The 13,750-nt window shown below is 39.7% G+C and overlaps 1 protein-coding gene across 1 annotated transcript in view; it reads right to left on the reverse strand.

Moving 5' to 3' along the window:
* FRMPD4 (FERM and PDZ domain containing 4) overlaps nucleotides 1-13,750 on the reverse strand; it is a 436,947-nt gene that overhangs the window by 19,125 nt on the left and 404,072 nt on the right. Inside the window, exons 7-9 of the mRNA XM_065415057.1 lie at nucleotides 6,051-6,155; nucleotides 3,828-3,935; nucleotides 809-940 (exon numbers count right to left, since the gene is read on the reverse strand). Coding sequence (XP_065271129.1) covers nucleotides 809-940; nucleotides 3,828-3,935; nucleotides 6,051-6,155 — 345 coding nt within the window. The remainder of the gene's footprint in view (nucleotides 1-808; nucleotides 941-3,827; nucleotides 3,936-6,050; nucleotides 6,156-13,750) is intronic.

Here is a 13,750-nt window from a genome sequence, read left to right on the forward strand (position 1 = left end):
GGGATTTTCTTAAGACCCCTGCGTTGGCCTAATTCTGCTCCCATTGATTTCAATGGAAGCTTTACCATTGACTTCAAAGAGGGAGCAAAGTGAGGCCAGCACTGAGTGCTTCTGAAAATCCCACACTCTTTGTATAAACTACACACAAAAAATTCTGTTCAAAGAATGTTCAGGTTGCATAATCAAGCACTTCAAAGTTAAGAAATACAAGATTTAAGGTTGCACAGGCCTCCTTGTGCATATGCATCGTGATACACTCTTTATCTACATGATCACAGGGCCCTTGAGAGTTGTAATTATTTTTCCATAGGACCCCTAAGCTTTTTTGGAAGGTTTTGCTAAAATAGGTGGGAAATGACCAGAAGGAAGACAGCTTCAACTTCCACAGAAATATCTTGGTAACCAGTGAGGATGCAAAAGACTAAATCATAAGTATTTAAATGAGTTTTGATAAACTGAAAAAAGTTCTCTGGCCTGTTGCAATGAAACTTTTTGTCTGTTCAATGATATTTATGAGTAGTACTATATATGATATGAAAAAGGATATGATACATATTTTCTAGCTATACATATGATCACTTCTGAAGTTTCATATCCCTTTGTAGTGGGCTACCAAAGCATCAAAATATGATGTCTAGATAATAGACAAACTGACACACCGGGAGAGTCATACTATCATAACCAATAATCATGTGTAGATGCTGGTAGTGTTTCATTCAGTGCATCTTAATTAATTCACATAAGTAATTGGAGGAACAGATAATTTACAGATGATCTAATATCAACTTGCATGTATTATTACACCAACCTGAGCTAGAGTCTCCTGTTCATGTAGCAAGAGAAGTTTGGTTCCAGCTCCTTCAATCCTCTGCTCCAGCATCAATGAAAAGTGTTCAATACACTTGATGGAAAGCTTTTCTTGGAGTGTTAAGATGACATCCTAATTAAGAGAGGATTTATAAAATGTGATTAAAATCACAAAAGGCTTGAGGCTTGATTTTCCATTGCCTTGCAGATTGTCTAGTCATTTACACAAGTATAAAGTGGAAGTTAAATACTCCAAGTCAGAATGGTTGTGTTTTACTCTCACTTTGCACAGCTGTAAACAATTATACAAGATAGAAACAAGTGCAGAATAAGATCCTTTATGTTTAGGCTTCTCTGAGTTAAACTCCAGACTTTTGGGACCAGATTTTTAGAATTGTGTATGAAAAATGTATGTTGTATATAAAATTACTGTGATGGATGGACTTTTGTGGCAATTGAATGTGTAAATTATGTTCACACAATTCTGAAACTATATGCCTCAGATTCACCCTAAAAATAGGCAATATCTCCCTCCAAAAGAGAGAACATAAACCTCTCCAGCATTTCAAAGTGGGAACCACCAAATCACAGGGTGAGACTGGACACAATTCAATGAATCTGAATAGATTTGTTCCTACAGTGAAGATTTAAAAAAAAAATATGCAGTCAAATCTCTTAAGAAACATTAACACCTCTGCATTGTAGAGCCATAATTATATATTTAAAAATGATCAAAATAAAGTCAACAATAATGACATGTCTCCTAGGCAGCACCTCCAAAGTTGGGGTTTTCTTTTCATTATAAAAGCAAGGCAGGTGGGGATTATAGCAAAACTCTTTCACAGTGACATAAATCTTAAAATAAGGGTGATCGTTTCAAGTGTAATTGTTTCTAAAATTACAATTAAGTATTAAATTGTCTAAATCCAATCTTTATTTCACCCAAACCTGTTCAACTATCCCTAATTATCACGCATATCTAGATCATTAACATCATTCAGCAATTATTGTTAGTTTGGTAAGTGCAGTGACAGTGGGGAAGACAAAATAAAATCGACATTGAAATGCAGATTTACGATATACTGGTGAAATTATTAAAGCATTTACATCCATCCCAATGATTGTTAGATATATACATTAGGGTCCAGATGGATAGGATTTACTAAAGAGAGAATCTGATGAATAACAATCCAACTAAACCTCTACCCCGATATAACGCGACCCAATATAACAGGAATTCAGATATAACGCGGTAAAGCAGTGCTCCGGGGGGGGCGAGGCTGCGCACTCCGGCGGATCAAAGCAAGTTCAATATAACGCGGTTTCACCTATAACGTGATAAGATTTTTTGGCTCCTGAGGACAGCGTTATATCGGGGTACAGGTGTACTTTAACAGAAATTAGGCCAAAAGTTGATTAGGTAGATTAATAGATCAATTAACCATTTTTCATGGAAGTATAACAAATTGGTGCAAGAGTGGAGTGTGTGTGTGTGGTGGTGATTGGACAGGAGTCTATAAACCTTAAAAAATAAACCACGTCATTAATCAGTTGCAAGCTACCATTTAAATAGTGTAAGTTACTATTATTACTGAGTTGACTCAGAGGCAATTTAAAACCTACCCAGTCAATCTACTCTTATTGACACTTCTAATTTGTGCTCAAACACAAACAATATAACAGTAATTTGAAGAAAGATGTTTGCTAAAGAGAAGTAATATGACACTATGACGTGCTGTTTACGAATTGCTTTTTCTGAATATGCTAATAAGAGGTGCATGCGTCCAATTATTAAAACCAGCCAACATTTTTCTCTTTAATCTGTATAGCACCTGATATTAATTCCTAACCAATCTTCTCTCCCAGTTCCCAGTACCTTATAATCAACTAATCAAAATTTCCCTGCCTTCACTTCAGTAAAAATCTGTCCTTACCACTGCAGCTGAAGAAAACCGAGGTCAAACTGATTGAACATCATGAAATAATCACTATGAGAATCGTGTTGATAGAATAAAATGGGAAAATTTTGAATAAACGGTTGTGATAGAAAACATCAGGTGCAGAAGTGGAAAAGAAGAAATCCCTCAAGCCACTCTTTATCTACTTATATGATCCTCATCACCATAGTACCTTGAAAACTCACCTGTGACTTTCACAGAGAGAAGTCATCCTGACAGAGCTTTCTCGGGCACTGGTCCTAGGCTGTGGAAGGAACTCCCACAGGAACTAAGGACCATCACAAACCTCACCCCTTCCACTATAACTGCAAAGTGCATTTCTTTAACCTTGCTTTCTCTAACATAAACACATAGCAATGTGTGTGTGTATGATATCACCAAACAAAACACTCCACAGCACACATGCGGGACCAAACACATGACAGCTGTTAGTCATGTTTCTTAATGCACTATTGGAAGGTGCTCAGATATTATAGTGACGAGTGAGGTAGAAGAACCTACCTAGAACTGAACAGAACAGGATCTACGCCCTACTTGCATTAACTGTATGTCACAACTTCACCTTGTGATTTAACCTCTCTATGAAATATGTTGAAGAAAAGGAGACAATACACTGAACAGTTTATTGTCAGAATAACCCTACATTATCCTGTCCTGATTTCACTAGACTACAGGCTAGATGATATTCAATTAGCAACCAACATCTTTATCTTCTTACCTTCTGACTTTGCTGACAAATCATGCTGGCATTTGGCAGAATATCAAACCTTAGCAAGGTCCATGCATATAATTAAATTAAGCTGCAGTCACATTAAAATTATCACTCCTATTTTTGCTTCACTGATACAACATTATGCTTTTATTGGCAGAAAACCATAGCAGTATCTTATTACTTCTTTACTACCACATCTATGAAGCCAGCCATGAACAACACGATGGTCCAGGCTCAGGCTCAAATTCTGAGACTATTGGAGTTTTTGTTTTTCTATTACAAAGGCCCTGCAGAATGCTTTAATAGCATCCTTGGCAGTGTACGTTATGAGGTTTGGTAGATTAGCCTACCTTTATTGAAGTACTGCAGTCAAAACGGAAGGATTTGGTTTGCCCATTTTCAAGATATACCTTCAGTACATTTGGCATGAAGAGAAGTGAATTGTCCTTAACAGTTTCCTGTTAAAACAGATTAGTGAATTAGATTACACTTTGCATGCAACAAGAAGAACATAAATTTTATTCTATAGGGAAGAACAGCATACAGCAGGGAAGGCTGGTGATGTCTGAAAATGGTATGTTGGATCAAACCCAAAGCAGAATAGCAATGCCTCGCCTCAGGAGACTCCAGTGATATGCAGTATAGCTAGTATAGCTGCATGTGACAGACCAGTTGTTAGACTGTATGTCCACAGTGCTGAAACTATGGTGCTAGCATTAGCTTTTCCATCTGTAATTGATAAATCTGATTACAAATAAATGACTACCATAATGAAAGTTCTGTCCTCATTTACAGCAGAAATCTGTATTTTCATGTGGAAATGATTCAGTTGTTTGTTTTTAAGTGATAAGAATGCGGCACAAAATCCCTGCAAATTTATCAATTTGAACTGTCCTTTTGCACCATTGCTTTGTTTTCTACAATAATGTTGTGCAAGAAAGTGTGATTTATGCAGATGCAGTTAGAAAATATCTATTTGGGAACTATTTATCACATTACTGTAAAGTTACATTGTATAACAGGCTGACCTCTCATGATGTCAAATTAAACTCATATGGTCAAATTTATCCCTGGTGTACCTTCATGGACATCCCTAAAGATGCATCAGGGATAGAACTGGTCAATACTCTTTCCTGCAATGTGTAGCAGTGAGGGCTGGTGCCAAACAACAGGATATGAATACAGATCTGGATTCTAAACTAGAATTGAGTGAATTAATGATTTTTTGGTTCAGAAAAAAAAATGGCTAATTTCAAACTGAATCTGAATTGTTTAATTTCTTCCTCACTGAAACGAAAACATTTCATTTGGGTTGATTGAAAAAACATTCAAAAATTTTCAAACAATATTTTCGAAATGAAAGTCAAGTCAAGTCAAAACAATATTTAATTTCAAAACATCAATTCAAAATGACATTTTGTTTAGAAAATGTTATTCAAAACAAAATGTCAAAACAGTTAATTTAGAAAATGTGGAAATGAACCGTTTCAACTTCAAAATCTTTCCTCCTCATTATTTATTTGGCTAAAACTATTCATGAACTGGTGAAAATTTTCAGTCGTCCTGAAACTGCATTTTTTGGCAAATTTACTATTCAACTGAAACATTTTGCCCAGCTCTATTCTGAACACCTATATTTTAGGGCTGTTGGGATGCGGGGTTTTGGTACAGGCTCCTCCGAAGTCATTTTTCACCAGCAAGTGGCACATATTCCTGACACCTGAAGCCAATTCAGAAACCTAAACACCTTGAAGTCATTGTTTAAAATAATATTTCCTCAGATAAGTTAAAGAAAGAATTTTTTAGAAACTAGAAGGCCAGATGCATTAAAAAGAATACAGGTTTTTTTTAAGAATCCGGTCTTGTTTACTTGAACTGTATGAGTAAAAGTTGATGTTACATGTTACTGCTATGACTCTGGGTGAATATATTATTTTCCTGTTTATTGTACCCTGTGCAATTTAAATCTTAAAACTGAAACAGATAAAGATTTTAAATTAAAAATTAAAAACAGAAGGCGATTATTGGTTTTTCTAAGTGAAATTGCCGATTAACAAAATGAAAATTACGAGTTTGCTCTATGTATACAAAGAACTCAGAAGAAGACATAAATGAATCATCATCTTCTGGCAATTTATAAAAAAAGCAAGCAAACCAGGAGTTCTTCTTTAAAAAGCTGTGACTTTGGAAGGAGGGATGACATACTACTTCACTGGAGTTTACAGGTTTTCCAGTTACAAAATTTCCTTTAAAACAACAACAAAAAACCCAACAACTCTACAGAAGAAAAACAAATCCTATGCTAAATTAAGATATGAGCCACATGAACTGTAATCCTACTGGAATTTTAAATTTTATATTTACAAAAGTTTGTAGTGCTCTGGGCCTAGTTAATGGGCTTTAATTTATTTAGACATTTTAAAATGTGCCTGTCCAAAACCTCTACTATATTTTCTACAATGGTACCAAAGTTGTGCTTACTGTACATTTTTCTCCCTGTAGAACTTTATAGAGTGCCTTTGGCTGAAATGGTCTTGTTCCTTCTTCAAGTTAAAATGGCTTGAGGTACTCACTGAAATCTGGCCATTGATAATGACCTCTTCAGAGAAGCGCACTTTGACTGGGTTGGACTTCAATCTTGCCTTTTTTGCAGCACTGATAAATGCTGATTTAGGAGACTGGAAGAAATAAATAAAACATGTCATATAATTCTCAAAGATAACCTATCCTTCTTGCCTCAGTGATCTATACTCTCCATTTTCTCATATGTCAGGTACTCCAATTATATAACAATATGCTCTGTGCATTGTTAATCAAATAATTAAAGAAAATCATAGTATTCCTGGAGGTATGGAAAAATTAAGTAGATACACACACATGCATTGAAAGGTTGCAGCTTATTCAGCGACCAGACCGGAGCAATACAAAGTGCTCACACAGTCACTGGGAACTCCTCATGGGGCTTTTTCATTGATTGCTGTCAACCATGCTTGTTTGCATGAGTGAGCCCTGATCAGTGACCAGTCAGTGACCTTTTATTCAAACACCAAATGGAAAACGTTTGCACTGTTTAATCATAGAATAGAATCATAGAATATCAGGGTAGTCCAATCCGCTGCTCAAAGCAGGACCAATCCCCAACTAAATCATCCCAGCCAGGGCTTCGTCAAGTCTGACCTTAAAAACCTCTAAGGAAGGAGATTCCACCACCTCCCTAGGTAACCCATTCCAGGGCTTCACCACCCTCCTAGTGAAAAAGTTTTTCCTAATATCCAACCTAAACCTTCCCCACTGCAACTTGAGACCATTATTCCTTGTTCTGTCATCTGGTACCACTGAGAACAGTCTAGATCCATCCTCTTTGGAACCCCCTTTCAGGTAGTTGAAAGCAGCTATCAAATCTCCCCTCATTCTTCTCTTCTGCAGACTAAACAATCCCAGTTCCCTCAGCCTCTCCTCATAAGTCATGTGCTCCAGCCCCCTAATCATTTTTGTTGTCCTCCGCTGGACTCTTTCCAATTTTTCCACATTCTTCTTGTAGTGTGGGGCCCAAAACTGGACACAGTACTCCAGATGAGGCCTCACCAATGCCGAATAGAGGGGAATGATCACGTCCCTCGATCTGCTGGCAATGCCCCTACTTATACAGCACAAAATGCCGTTAGCCTTCTTGGCAACAAGGGCACACTGTTGACTCATATCCAGCTTCTCGTCCACTGTAACCCCTAGGTCCTTTTCTGCAGAACTGCTGCCTAATGTTGACACACACACACATACTCACACACACAGTCTCTGAAAGTTTTGCAATCCCTGTAGCATCATTAGCGAGGCAAGGGGTATTTCCCAATTAATACCTTCCCCATTGTTTCCCCAAGGACCCTTAGCATTCTCTAAAATAGCACCTTACTTTTGCCATTATTTCATTTCTCCCTGGTTTCCCCCTTACAGCCTTCTTTGGCAGGATATCACATAGATATACTGAAGTGCACATGATGTTTATAAAAAATAGAGATATTTCCCTCATTCTCCCACCTTTGGAAACTGGTACAAAATTATAGATAATTCATCACTGACCCTAATTTAGGAATCCTCTAGTCTACTTTTGTCCACTGCACTCCACACCAAGTTCACCCAAGGCCAAATGTTCAGTCGTTAATCAAGAAAAATTCTCATTGAATATTGGGAGTTTTGGCTGAGCCATGACTGGATGATTTGGCCTATTTTTAACAACAAATTACTTCTGCTCAAACAAAAAGAAAAGATTTCCACTTTTAGCAGCAGTAGGAAAGATGTGTTAATTTGAGATCAGTAAAATACTTAGGGCTCCTGGGGCAGATTTTCAAAAGCAATCAGCTTTGGTCTGACTCTGCCCTCTTCTCCCTCCCCTCCACCCCGCCCCCGAGGTCACTGGGTGAAATACTGGCCCTGTTCAAGTCACAGGGAGTTGTGCCATTAACTTCAATGGGCCTCAGATGTCACCCACTGACTTCAACAGTTGAGGTAGGCCAATGGTGAGTATATTTGAAAATCCTACCCCATGTCATTGAAGAGTTATTTCATTAGCTCTGTAGAATTCCAGTACCCAAAAGGTTGGTTGGTTGGTGTGTGTGTGTGCACGTGTGAGAGAGAAAGAGAGAGAATTTAGTGCATGAATGGATTGATAGTCCTGGAATTAATTCTCCATTATCCACAAAGCACAGTAATGTATAATTTCAACACTCCCTGTAACTATGCTTCGAACCTTGCCCAGGAATAGTAACCATGGAGTTAGTTCAGCCTCCATGTCCTTCCAGTCCCTGGCCTTTGTTAAGACTGATTAAAAAATATTTTTTGTGATGTAAACACCTGGCTTCTAGAAACTAGACTGATATCAGAAACTCATTTCACACAGGCTACTGAATAGCCATTAGGTGGCAATAACTGCAGCAACTACAGATATCACCAAACACAAACTGGGTGTACTAGGAGTGAAAGGTTCTGTATTCTATTAGTAAACCCTAGCATCATCCCAGTTCCCTGAATCCAAACTTGAGCCAGGAAACACAAGTGTCTCTCTTCCTCACATTCATGGATCATGCTTATCTGCCCTTTCTCTGACAGCTCTGACTGTAAGCTGCATATTAGAAATGTTATATGACTGGAAATTCCCAGGTAAGACTAATTGGGATGAATTGCAAAAACCAGTTCTGTAAATAATACAGAAAGATCTGAAAAGATTAGAAACAATGACCCAGAAAACAACAAAATGAGAATCAGGTTAGAGAAATGTAAGCTAATTCCTCTGTGGAAAAATAATCCAAGGCGCTCACATTCAGTGAGAGGGGCAAAACATAGAAAGCAGTAATGTAGAGAGAAGTCTGGGTACTGTAAAGTTTGGGGTGGGATGTCAGGGATCCTGAACCAGGCATCTCTTGAGGAAGTAAAGATTCATGCCTGAATACAGGTTTGAGTCAGGAAGAGGACAGTTTGGGGATAGCAGGATGTTATTTTGCTAGGGTTTGTTTGCCTATACCTGCTGTCAAAATCTATTTGGTCACAGCAAGAATTTACGCAAGGGAACAAAAAACCAAAACAAAACACAAAGTAAAATTTCACAGTCCACATGAGTTCCCAGTGAATGATGTAGCACAGTAAAATATCCAGAGCTGTAACCTTCCTCTGACATGCTTTAGGGAAAAGACCACTTGCTAATGTAGTAAGTAAAGGCCCTGAGGCCTGAACTAAAGTAATGGTCAAGACTTTGCTAGCATAAAGCAAAGTTAAGCTGTGAGCAAGAGGCAGGCCCTGCTCACAGAAGCTGGCAAGGAAAGAGCTGATGTTGCATAAATGTATATTCATCTAGCATAGTTACAGTATAAACATGGTACCAAGACACACTATACCAGAACATTCCACAGATAACATGGAACAGGCCGACCCATCCCAATGACAGGGGCAAAAGGGTAAAATGATGGATAGAGTTGTTTTGATCGAACCAATATATACAAGGTGCGAGGCGGCACCTTACTACGTAGAGGGGTTGTACCTTGCTGCGTAGAGGGGTTGCACCTCAATACGTCAGGAGTGATGTGTAACTTGTTTGTACCCGTGTATAAGAATGTATCCCTGGGGTGGTGTCTTTGTCCGGCCACTGGGGCAGTGGAAAGTCCCGCCACTGAGCCGGGTCCTTGCCAAGAGGCACTTTCTCGTAGTATGCCCGGTAGACTAAGTAATCTACGGGGAACTGCCATTGTGTCCGAGATCACAATAAACCTAGTCGAAGTGACTTTGCATCTTACTAGACTCTGTGGTTATTGGGGGTTCTCGTCGGGTTTGCTGTGTCAGCTATCTGCGCAGAGCTGGGGCAGCACACAGAGGGAACATACGCACGCAGCCGAGTGATATCAACAGGAGAAAGCAGAAGCACCACACCGGTAGCATCTGACAACAGCTCTCTGGTTGTGAACTGATCTGCTAATGGACACACTTCAGGGCTTGGCAAAAGGAACATTGCTGCTGTGTGACACTCTGTAGCAATTCAGTTTTGTTGAAATACACTTTTGTCAGAGGGAGAAAGAATGGTGCACTGGTCCCATTTAGTTTCTTTTGATACTCTCAAGAAAGCTTGAGAGGGAAGTAGAATGAAGGTCAGGTTTCATATCAGGATCCCCAGATAAGTGAAAATACTGCACAACCCACTTTTTAAATTTATTCTGGTCTAATCATCACCACATGTTAGAGAATTCAAGGCAACAAACATGGAGAATGATTCTTTCCCCCCAAAATGTAACTGCGTCAGTCCTTTATCAGTCTCCTGACAATTTTTTGTTAGAGAGACTCAACACAACACGGTCACTAGATATCAGACGCTACATGAATGACCAGAAGGATGTATATGTGTATCTGTTCAGTGTTTTCAGGGGCACTGAACAGAAGACGACCTCATATTCTCGAAGATTTAGGCCCAAATGTTCAAAAGTTGCTTTGGAAATTGTCTGGTCAATTGTAGCGTATGGGCTGAGGCCCCTCTGGCAATGCTCTCCTCACTAGCCAGGGTGTGACTTTAACATATCTGGAGGCAATGGGGACACTCTCCTTCCTCCAGAAGGGGCTGAGGTTCATATTGCCCAGGGGAAGTGGCTGGGGCAGTGCTACACATGCTCCTTCTACTTCCCCTCACCCTCTCGGAATGTGTTTGTGTGTATGGGAGAGAGAAAGGGTGATGTTTCCTTCTCATTCCTTCCCTTCTCCAGTGTGTGCAGGGTGCTATCCCACATGGTATCCAAGGAATGGAGCCTTACCTTTCTACTTCTGGTGCCAGTGGAAAGCAGAGCCATGAGGGGGTTGGCTGATTGGCTCTCACCTGACAAGGCAGGGAATAGTTTCTGCTTGCTCTTAATGCTGGTAAATCACCAATTTGGCTCTGGTCCAGCCCTGCCCTCACCCACCTGTAATGGGCTTCCCATACTGAAAAAGGCAGAAGGGAGCGGAGAGTCTTCCCTGCTTACAGGCAATCAGGCTGACCACACTCCAGTGCAGCTGCCAGAACTGCCAATCGTGGAGGCTCTGACCAATAAAGAAAACAAGCCCAGCTATAAAGGAAGGAGAACAGAGGGAAAGGGAGGCAGAAAGGCCCAAGATCGCAAAGGGGCCATAGCACCATGCCAGGCTGCCTCTAAGAAACAAACAAGGAAACAAAAGAAGGCTGCAAGCCCTGAAGTTGAAGGGTGGAGAAACTCTATTTGGGTTCAGAGTTTATGGACTGGTCTAATTGTAGGTGAATTGAAGGGGATCATTGAAGGAAAAAGCTGGAACCCCAAGAAAGACTGCACCAAGAGCAGGAGACACCCCGCTAAAGCTAGATCTCTTATGATGCCGGGGACTAGGTTGATCGACAAGTTTTGTCTGAAGCCTGGAAGGAATTTTTCCCATATGACAATACTGGCAAAATTGCTGTGTGGGTTTTCTCACCTTCCATTTGGCATCTCAGAAATCTTGCCTGGGGGTTTAAATTATATTGTCATAACTTTGCTGGATACCAGAGCTATTTGTGGGTTTAAATGGTTCCAAAATGAAGTCCCTGTAACAAAATGGGTTGCTTGGACAGGGACCCTGAGTGTACCACTGCATGATGAGGGGACACGCCTCTATGTCCCACACAGCATGGAGATCCCATTTCTCCTATCTCCTGTGTGGAGGAAGGGAGAGGGCTGGCACTCTGGCTTCCAGCCAGGGACCCTGGACAGGCCTGAGGGTGTAGAGTGGCCTTTGCCCTCAGACCTGCCCTCAGATTTATAGAAGCCAGGGCCATTTGTAACCAGTGAAAATTTGCACTGGAACAGCCCTCCCAAATATTTGGACGGAATTGTCCCAGCTGGTGAAGAATTTTAATAATGGTGTGGCCTCTGCATTTAGGCATACTATGGCATACGTGTCTCATTGTTTTCATGTCCACATCAACCTGGCTCTTGGTATTTTCATTCTAAAAGCTGATGAACTAATTCAGAAAAGAAAAATAGTTTTTATTAACTTTCATAATTCATATGTCTAACAAAAGACCAGTAAGAAAATAGAAGGGATATGCAGTACGTGAGTTCCATCTTAACGTCTTCATATTTGTAGCCTGAGCATACCAGTGATTAATGAATCACAGAGTGGCAGGTTCATTTGTTTCTGATGCACCATCTTTTAGCCAAATGGAAGACATTATTCTCAGTTAATGACCTTAAGCAGGAGGTATTTACACTGATGCAATGTGTCTGTCATTGTGAGATATTTGCACTGTCTGTGATAAAAGCATCCTAATTAGAACTATTTTTGCAAATGTGAGGATCCATTTCAATGGAGGAATCAGAATATGTAAATGCAAACTAAATACTAGCACAACCTAAATAATGCCAAGTATCAAAGGGGTAGCCGTGTTAGGCTGTATCTGTAAAAGCAGCAAAGAGTCCTGTGGCACCTTATAGACTAACAGATGTATTGGATGCATCTGACGAAGTGGGTATTCACCCACGAAAGCTCATGCTCCAATACGTCTGTTAGTCTATAAGGTGCCACAGGACTCTTTGCTGCTTTTAAATACTGCCAATAACAGTTCTTTCGGTTAAGAGTTCAGATTTAGCTTTGAAGTTGTATCATGTTTACTTGTGTATGGACAATGAAATAAAAATACCTTTCTCCCTATGGTCTAAGGTTTTATTCTCATGGACAACTTTATTAATAGTCCAATCAGCCAACAGATAGCACACTCAAGACTCTTATATGGTATCTCAGTTAGTTTGGTCTTTGAACAAGATGGAGTAATACACCCTTGGAGGTTTGTTTGGAGGGGATATAAGGGTGAAGACTGAATACCACCTTCACACCCCCTGACTTTGCACCCCATATACTTGACATTACAATCTTACAGCCCAGATCCTGCACAGGGATCCACAATCATAAACCCTTGGTCTCATAAGCCTCAGTTGGGCTCTCTATACATGTGGACCTCTTTGCAGCATCAAGGACTTAGATGTCACTGTTGCAGAGTAAGAACTATTCTACTGAACTTTTATTATTCTTGTTTGCAGTGTTGTTATAGCATGTTGGTCCCAAAATATTACAGATAAGGTGGGTGAGTGTACCTTTCCCAAACCTGTAGAAGAAATCTGTATAAGCTCCAAAGCTTGTCTCTTTCCCCAGCAGAAGTTTGTCCAATAAAAGATATTACCTCACATACCTTGTCTCATTATTCTTCTCATTATGTTAACTTTTCAAAATTGGATCCAATGTTTGTTAACTTACGCTAAAATTAGGTCAACTTTTGTTAGTGGACCCAGTTTTAAGTGAAATAGTTTTCACTGTGAAAATGGAAAATTTCATCATTTAGCACATTTTTTTCAGTCAAATCACAGTTTTTGTGAAATTCTGAGAAGTAAAACTGTTTCTACCATTTTGCACAAGCCCTGCTTAGACTCCTCAGAAGCAGGGCTGATGCCACAATATAGCTTTACTGATGCTCAGGAAAAGGGACATTTAGCAGCTCAGAATAAGGTAGCTGGTAAAATCCCTAAACAAAACACCAGTTTCAGACTAATAGAAAAGGGAAGGAAAGTCACTTTGGCAAAGTGCATGTCAAATCAGAGTCCACATTCATATGCTTGGAAAATAAAGTAGTTTAAAAGACTATACGTATTTGTATACATCCAACCTCAGTTTTAGGTTTGCCAGTGCTTACGGCCTATAATTGATCTGTAGTTTACTATGAAACAAAACATATTCCATGCTGGGCACAAAATAGGGAAAACTGTAT

This window comes from Emys orbicularis, chromosome 1 (genome assembly GCF_028017835.1).
Source record: "Emys orbicularis isolate rEmyOrb1 chromosome 1, rEmyOrb1.hap1, whole genome shotgun sequence".
Classification (NCBI taxonomy): Eukaryota; Metazoa; Chordata; order Testudines; family Emydidae; genus Emys; species Emys orbicularis.